This window comes from Dioscorea cayenensis, chromosome 16, assembly GCF_009730915.1.
Source record: "Dioscorea cayenensis subsp. rotundata cultivar TDr96_F1 chromosome 16, TDr96_F1_v2_PseudoChromosome.rev07_lg8_w22 25.fasta, whole genome shotgun sequence".
Lineage (NCBI taxonomy): Eukaryota > Viridiplantae > Streptophyta > Magnoliopsida > Dioscoreales > Dioscoreaceae > Dioscorea > Dioscorea cayenensis.
This window is the reverse complement of record NC_052486.1, coordinates 953,245-961,501: the sequence shown is the minus strand read 5'-3', so window position 1 is coordinate 961,501 and position 8,257 is coordinate 953,245. Positions and strand designations below refer to the sequence as shown.

Here is an 8,257-nt window from a genome sequence, read left to right as displayed (position 1 = left end):
TGGAAATATGATCTTCAAATATTAAAACATGTTTGATTTGAGTTTTAATTTCATTTTATTTATCAAATCTGGAACAACTTTTTAATATTCTAAATTGTAATTTTTTTACTCATTTTATTTATATATATTGATAAAAATTTTATTTATATATTAAAGCTAATTATATACATCGTGAACATTAAAAAAAAGATTTTATACAAATAAAAAAAATCCAAAATTAAATATTACAATTTACTACTCTCTCCGATATTTTTCACTGTCAATTTTAATAACTCCTCCGTTCCTTTTTATCTGTCATTTTTAAACTTCAAGAAACATTTATTATTATTATTTTTTTCTAAAATTACCCTAACACTCTATTTAATTCTCTTCTTGAAATTTAATATGAGAGAGAAATGTGAAGATATAAATTAAGGGTAATTTTGGAAAATATAATTAATTTTTTATTAAATTATGTGAAATAACCAACTATGTGAGATTCGGTTATTCATGACAAATAAAAAAAAACGGAGGGAGTATATCACATGAATTAATAAAGTTAGTTAAAATTAGTTGATAATCTAAAATTTATAAAAATTACACTAATTATCCAAGATTACTCTTATTTATATTTAAAAATAATATGTAATTGCATATAATTTATTGAGAGTTGTAGAAATATATTAAATGTAAAAAGTAAATTTGAAAAATAATATTTAATATTTTACAAATTTCTAAACAGACAGGTAAAAACAACATGACAAGTAAAAAGGACTAGAGGGATTAATGCACTACACTATAATTTAAAATTCATATATATATATAATTGTTTGATTTTTTTATAGAAAAAAATTGTCTGAAGTAAATATTCTAAAGTTTTAAAATATAATTTTCTAATTAATAAGTTTATTGGAATAAAATAAAATTTTAAACGGGTTTCGGATCCATTTAAGATCCGACCCGTAAAACAACCAAAATTTCTTTCAAGCTCATCATCAACACTTGCTCTATTGCTTTCATTCTCTCTCTCTCTCTCTCTCTCTCTCTCTCTCTCTCTTGCCCAAAGTGAGAAATTTTTTGAAATCCTAATTTGATTCTTGTTGTTGATTTGATTTTTGTTATATGTTTCATTGTTTTTGTGTGTGTGTGTTTTTTTTATGTTAATTTGTTGGAGTTTGTTTGTTAAGAATTGTTTCATACTGAGTTGCTTGGAAATTTTTTGAGGAAGAAGTGTTTTAGGGATGTTGTTGGATTAGGGATTCTCGGATTATTGATATTAGTGTTGGATTTGTTAGGGTTGTTGGGTTTCTGATTCTTGGAAAAGTTGGTTTTTTTATTTAGTTTATCTTTTGTTTTTATGGGAATATGGCGGGATCAATCATGCTATTTGGTGTTTTGTGGGTTTTTGAAGTATTTATTCTTGACTTTTTTTTTTCAATATTTTATATTGAATTTCGTTGATTTGAAAAATTTGAAGAAGATGTGTTTTTGGGATGTTGGATGAGGGTTTCTCGGATTATTAATACTAGTAATAGTTCTGGCAGGATTGTTAGGTTTCTGATTCTTGGAAAAGTTGGATTTTTGAGGGGTTTTTCCTGTTGAAATTAGCGTATCTTTTTCTATGGGCATATAGTGAGGTTAATCATATTGATTAGTGTTTGTGGTTTTTATAAATTATTTTATTGGTGTTGCTATTTCACCTGGGAATTCATTCCTTTGTTGTGATTCGTGTAGAGAGGAGTGATTTAAGCTCTAATGTTTCTACTGCTTTTAAAAAGATGCCTCTTTTAGGTCATATTCTGAAACTTTTTCTTACATTCTCTCTTGTTGTCTCAGCTAAGTGAAAAATACAAAAAAGCTTGGATCGTACTTGAGTTTGTTAATGGCGCCAGCCGCGGGATCAGACAAGATAAAGCCCCGAGGTATACTTTTTTCTTTTTATTTAATCTTTAATTGATGTTAATATTTTTCTGAGGCATTAATTTTTGTCACTGTAATTTCTCACTTGCAGTTTTCTGGTTTGTTCCCAAATTCTGGTCACTTTCATGGCTTTACTTTTTCTTATTTTTCTTTGTTTTTTCTTAAAATATATGTTGTATTTCTTGCATTTTCAAGATCTTTAGTTCACATAGGATCAGAAGATATACTCCACTTTCACTAAATTGATAATTTGGTATTCTGGTATTCACTAATTATTGCAAGCTCAAGTATGAACTGAGCGCATGCTTGACTATTTTGAATTTTTGGATGTGATTTCTAGGTTGTTGTTGGGACTTTATAGCTATGTTTAATGTAGCTGGCTGTTTATTTTTATTTTTATTTTTATTGCAGATGTATGTGTTGTGGGTGTTGCCCGCACACCTATAGGTGCCTTTCTTGGTTCCTTGTCCTCCTTCTCTGCCACCAAGCTTGGATCTATTGCCATTGAATGTAACACTGCTAACCTCTTTGTCTTTCATTCTTTCATTTTTGCTTTAGGAAATAGTGTTAATGCCTTTGTTCTACTCTTGATTATTAATAATGTTCAGGTGCTCTTAAAAGGGCAAATGTTGATCCAGCTCTTGTCCAGGAAGTCTTCTTTGGGAATGTTTTAAATGCTAACTTAGGACAGGCTCCTGCTCGGCAGGCTGCATTAGGTGCTGGGATACCGAATACAGTTATCTGTACCACCATCAATAAAGTCTGTGCATCTGGGATGAAGGGTGCGGTTTATCTACCAAATTTTGAATAATCTGTATCCTACTGTAAGATGAACAAGTGAACCTTAAAAATTAAATATCTTTATTCACAGCTACAATGTTTGCCGCACAAAGCATCCAGCTGGGAATCAATGATATTGTTGTGTCCGGTGGTATGGAAAGCATGTCAAATGCCCCCAAGTATTTGGCAGAAGCTAGGTTGGTATTGGATTTGATGGGTTTTATAGTTTAAGGTGCTGTATTATAAACAAATTTTAACCATTGGCTACAATTTAGAGAAACAAAATATCCATAAAGTATGCATGAATATTGTAATTATTGGCTAAAATTTTCCTATAAATGATCTTTTTGGAAATTAATGACTTGCAGAAAAGGATCTCGATTTGGACATGACACAATTGTTGATGGGATGCTTAAAGATGGGTTATGGGATGTTTATAATGATTGCTCCATGGGAATATGTGCTGAGTTATGTTCTGATAATCATTCAATAACGAGAGAGGAGCAGGTAATTTCGCCAAGTATTCACATTGTGTATGCCGATGCTGATCCTCTTATTTTTGGGTTGTTGCTTTGTATCAGCTGCTGAGGCTAGGGTTAATTTTGGAGTGGTTACTGATGCATTGCTGTGTTTATTATGTCTGCAAATTTTTAGTTGTCTATTTTCTTGATTATTCTTTTACAATGGGAAAGTCATTATCAGATACAATCTTCAAATGCTTTATTTCAAAATCCTGATTTTATTTTTATCTGGTTATGACATTGCACGACAAACAATGGGTTTTGACAACCTGCGCTATGACTTTACCTGTTTCTACATGAGCGCAATTTATGATTGCATGCTTTTCTTGATTTGATCATGATTTTTAATATTTCTTTGTGTCTTTTCTTTTGTGTATATGTCAGCCATATGCTTCATTTATGTTGTTTTGGCTATTGTAGAGTTGGAAAATTGTCTGAAGTGCTAGTCTTTTTTATAGCAGGCAATGATTGCTCCGTGGAGGATGCCATAGAGGGGCCAATAAATGATTTAATCTTCAAATTAATTCTCTAATGTCTGTCATTTTATCTTTTTTGTAGGATGCTTTTGCTATTCAAAGTAATGAGCGTGGAATAAGTGCTCGAGATAGCGGTGCCTTTGCATGGGAAATAGCACCAGTGAGATTTGTTTGTAATTTAATTGGAAAGAATGATTTATTTTGTTTCAAATTCGTTTATCTTTATCAAGTTATATCATGCAGGTTGAGGTTTCACTGGGCAGAGGAAAGCCATCAATAATTGTTGACAAGGATGAAAGCTTAGACAAGGTAGCATTCTCCCAAAGCATTTGATTGCATGAGATTACTTGTTCTGTTATAATTTCAGTATTTAGATATATTTTTTTATTATTTCCTTGAATTTTTCTTGTTCTTTTATTTGTTTTTCTATTGTGACCTTTTTTATACGCTTGGGTGGAACATCTATTATCTAGTTGCTTGTTGTGGTTCTATATAACTCACTAAGTCCTTTGGAAAGGGATGTGTCGTGCTAAGGCAATTTGTTTGGGAATGCCCATGTGATGACTCTGGATATTTGTAAACACCATGACTGTAAGGGGCTTAATCAAGTCTTTTCTTAACTTCATTCCTGGCGTCTTTAATGGTTAAAATTGAAGTATAAATTTAGGTTGGAATGGGCCATTTTTGTGGATTAATAAAAGGCCAAATATAAATACTTGATTGTTATCATCTAGAAGTTATGTCAGAAAAAATATATGTATGAAGGAGCTAACTGTTGTGTCTATATGTCACATTTCATGACTAAATTTAGTAAGAAACAGAATGCTCTTTCACAAGCACTTGGTTGCTTGCAATCAATTCAGCATTTTCCCCTTAGCCATTGTGGGTATACTGCACCTTTTTTTATGTTTACGTGCAGCATCATCCAGGGTTTATCATCTGATTTGTTATTTAGTTATTGTGTAACATGGTGTGCTATAATTGATTGTGGCTTGGTCTCCTTTGTGCTTTTGGTTGGCTTTAATCATTCTCAAGATTTTGCTAGACCCATGGTTATGGAGTTCATCAATACCTTTTGTTTACTTGATTCAAGAATTGATATATTATTCTTCTATATTTGCTAGTTTGATGCGGTTAAACTGAAAAAACTACGGCCAAGTTTTAAGGAGAATCGTGGGACTGTTACTGCTGGGAACTCTTCCAGCATAAGGTGGTGTTTCTTTCTAATTTTACTTTTCAGCATTGTTCTAGAAAGCTATAATATTTCTATTTTGCAGATTAGATGTGTTTTTTGCTGATCACTTGATGTTAAATTGGCCGCATTTATGTCAAGTTGATTTTTACCAAGTGTAATTTTGCTCTTTGAAGACATTGCTGAATTGGTATGTACTACTTTTAAAATCTGTTTTTTACAGTGATGGTGCAGCTGCTTTGGTATTAGTGAGTGGAGAGAAGGCGCTAGAGCTTGGACTGCAAGTGATTGCAAAGATCACAGGCTATGCTGATGCAGCTCAGGTATTCACTGTGAATTAAATTTTTTTTTCTACGAATCGAACTTTAAATTTATTGATTTTTGTACGCTAACTAAATGATTGTTGATCTAAGTGCATCTTAGATTCCTAATTTGCAAGTCGCTCCACATTTTAAAGTGGATGCTTCATTTAGTTTTCTTTTTTGGGATTATTTGATAAAAGAACATTCATGCAGGCTCCTGAGTTGTTTACAACAGCACCTGCCCTCGCAATACCAAAGGCGATTTCAAACGCCGGGTTGGAGCCATCTCAAGTTGATTATTATGAAATAAATGAAGCCTTTTCTGTATGTTTTTATAACTTCATTTTTCAAGTGTAAATCTCCTTTTATTTTTCTTGTTACATATGACCAAATATTGTTAGATAAATTTACAATCTGATCTTTAATGGCAGGTTGTGGCTGTAGCAAATATGAAGCTTCTTGGTCTTCCTTGGGTTGGTCATCTAACTTCACATGCATATTAATGCCTCCTTCCTCGCCAACCATCATAGAAACTTTCTTGATTTTATTTGCCATTTGAATTCAGTACCCATAGCAAATTGACTTCCTATTTTTAAGCCCTTTGGTTATAAACATGCTCTGTTACTCAGCTTTGAACTTCTAATCATCTCTATCACTTACACGGCTTGCTTCTGCTCTCAGGAGAAGGGTCAATGCACATGGTGGTGCTGTATCTCTGGGACATCCATTAGGTTGTAGTGGTGCTCGAATTCTTGTAACTTTGTTGGGGGTATGTAACTTTGGAACAATCATCTTCACTGGGATAATATTCTCATTAACATATTACTTCTTGCTTCGAAATCTCAGTAAAATAATCAATTGCTTGTGATCAAGTTACTAATTCCATTAATCCGGCAGGTCCTAAGACATAGAAACGGCAAAGCCGGAGTTGCTGCCGTCTGCAATGGTGGTGGGGGAGCATCAGCACTTGTTCTAGAGCTCATGTAAGCTTTATTATAACTTGGTAAGCTTCAATTGCTCTCATATGTTTTGCAGAATGTTTTCCTGTAATAATCCATATATAGACCTTATCCTTCTTGTTCGCATCATTAACATGATAATTAGGACAAAGCCTTTGATTTTTTGTTTGAATTTATCTCAATTGTGTTCTTCAATTGAAAGAAAAAAATGAAGAAAAAACATAGGAAATCATTATTTCAGTTATGAATATATTCTTCCATTTGCTTCTGCATTGCACTTTGAACACTAGAAAACACTCTGTGAAGAAGCTCCATTTTATCTTTTCCGGCATTTCTTACTTTTCTGGTCTTTCATTTCAAGTGAATGGAATGTTTTTCTACTCAGGCCTCATGTACGAGCGGAACGATCTTTATTATGATTATCAGATAATCAGATCCTTTGTACTTGGTGTGCATGTCCGGTCAGAAAGCTCGGGTTACTAGTAAACTTGTAGTGAAATAATCAATAAATGGATCGGTCCTTGCCGTCAATTAGATGATTTCAGTTGTTTATCGACGAATGGAGTGGTTTAGCAAATGTTCATCCTGATATTTTTTTGTCATGCAAGAATGTTAAACAAAGTTGCGTCGGGAATTATAATTCCCGACATAGAACTGTAAACCGAACACTTAGAAACTGCTTCACATACAGGATTTGGATATCGACCGGGTTTTGAATAATGGAACCAAAGATTGGTTGAAAAGTTTTAGAAAAGTTGGTGTGAATTGTTGATGTTAATTGTTGCAGAGCTGGTTTCTTTATTGAGTGCAATGCCATTATAGTTCAAATATTTTGCTAAATGTATTACTTTATTTAACTGGCCTTTTGTTTTTTAAAAAAATGGCGACAAGTCACACATACGTCTTATTTAAGTCTCAATCATATATTATTAGAAAGTTGAATTTTATAACTTTTTGTATAAGAATTGAATGTTTTACCGTTGGATTAGTACGGCCACGTTTTTTATTTTCCAAAATTGATATTTTCCAAAATTGATGAATTGTATGTTCTTTTTCCTTGAATCATGAAGTTTCTTAGTATAGAAGCAAGAAGTTTTTTTTAAATTAGTCCCTGCTCAATTATTTTTACTACTATACCCTTTTAAAAAAATTTATTTTTATTTGTATATCTCTGTTTGAATCAACTTACTTACAAAATTTGCTAATGTTTTTGTTTTTGTCAAACAATGAGTTTAAATTTCAGCTTACTCGTATGGTGATAGTATTTATGAATTTTCTAAAAAATGTTTTATTTTTTATTTTTTTCTAATTTTATTATTTATTTTATTTTATTTGGTATGATCATTGATTTGGTAAAAAAAATAAATAATAAAAAAATTAATGGTGCATTAAGGGTATTAACTCTATATTTATGTAAGTTATGTGGCTTTTTATTTTATTAAATATATATATATATATATAATATAGAAAAAAATTTACCCTATAAAGTCTTATAATTTTTTATACCAAAATTTTTTTATTTATTTATTTATCTTCATTGTAATTTATTATATCTTTTTTTATTAAATTTGAAAATCCTTAATGTTATCCACTGAATTCAACTTTAAAAGCTAGAACAAGAGCAACACCACCTCATCACTCATCTCATCATTTACTAATCTCAATCCACAATCACAACAACATTAAAAACACAAATCAAATTAAAAAAAAAACCTCCTCAACTTTTTTTTCTTTTTAAATCTATTTACCACCTAAAATTACACATTTTTCTTTCTCACTCTCCAAAATCTTTTTAAAACCAACTATTTTTTTATTTCAATCCCACAAATTATTTATTTATTTATTTTCATTAAAAAACTTATAATCTAGCAATATTTAGATAAAAAACAAAATGAGATAATTTAAAAAAATCTCGAGTTCAAGACAGATTGAAAACTATAAAAATAACAAGTCACTACATGTCGATAGTGAACCATAATCCCAAAACTCTCGAGTCAGTGTAAAGATACACATATTGGATGATTAATTTTGAGTTCGTGTACAAGCTCTAATGTATATAATGCTTGTCGCTTTCGGAAAAAAAAAAAAAAAACTTTTTTCTCCTTTATTTAATGCTTGTCACCATCTT

At 31.2% G+C, this 8,257-nt stretch overlaps 1 protein-coding gene across 3 annotated transcripts; it reads left to right on the top strand.

Annotated features, from left to right (window-relative positions):
- Positions 1–1,002: 1,002 nt before the first annotated feature.
- On the top strand, positions 1,003–6,901 carry LOC120279344 (acetyl-CoA acetyltransferase, cytosolic 1-like). 3 transcript variants are annotated; one of them, XR_005541881.1, is made up of 15 exons: positions 1,003–1,044; positions 1,816–1,901; positions 2,311–2,409; positions 2,508–2,681; positions 2,771–2,876; positions 3,048–3,186; positions 3,759–3,836; positions 3,920–3,985; positions 4,801–4,886; positions 5,092–5,191; positions 5,384–5,494; positions 5,602–5,643; positions 5,852–5,939; positions 6,068–6,153; positions 6,515–6,901. XR_005541881.1 is itself a non-coding variant. In XM_039286270.1 (15 exons), the coding sequence occupies exons 2-14, from the start codon at positions 1,862–1,864 to the stop codon at positions 6,155–6,157; spliced, it is 1,218 nt and encodes a 405-aa protein (XP_039142204.1). In that variant the 5' UTR covers positions 1,003–1,044; positions 1,816–1,861; the 3' UTR covers positions 6,158–6,173; positions 6,515–6,901. The 3 variants fall into 3 exon arrangements, 1 of the variants encoding a protein (XP_039142204.1); XR_005541880.1 differs by having other exon boundaries at positions 6,068–6,173; XM_039286270.1 differs by having other exon boundaries at positions 5,602–5,639; positions 5,849–5,939; positions 6,068–6,173.
- Positions 6,902–8,257: the final 1,356 nt, after the last annotated feature.

Bases quoted from the DNA above. Each gene is read 5' to 3' on its own strand.
- LOC120279344 (XM_039286270.1), top strand. From the start codon at position 1,862: ATGGCGCCAGCCGCGGGATCAGACAAGATAAAGCCCCGAG. The intron at 5,640-5,848 runs TTGGGTTGGTCA...TGCTTCTGCTCT, and splicing joins ATGAAGCTTCTTGGTCTTCC to CAGGAGAAGGGTCAATGCAC. The intron at 5,940-6,067 runs GTATGTAACTTT...TTAATCCGGCAG, and splicing joins TTCTTGTAACTTTGTTGGGG to GTCCTAAGACATAGAAACGG.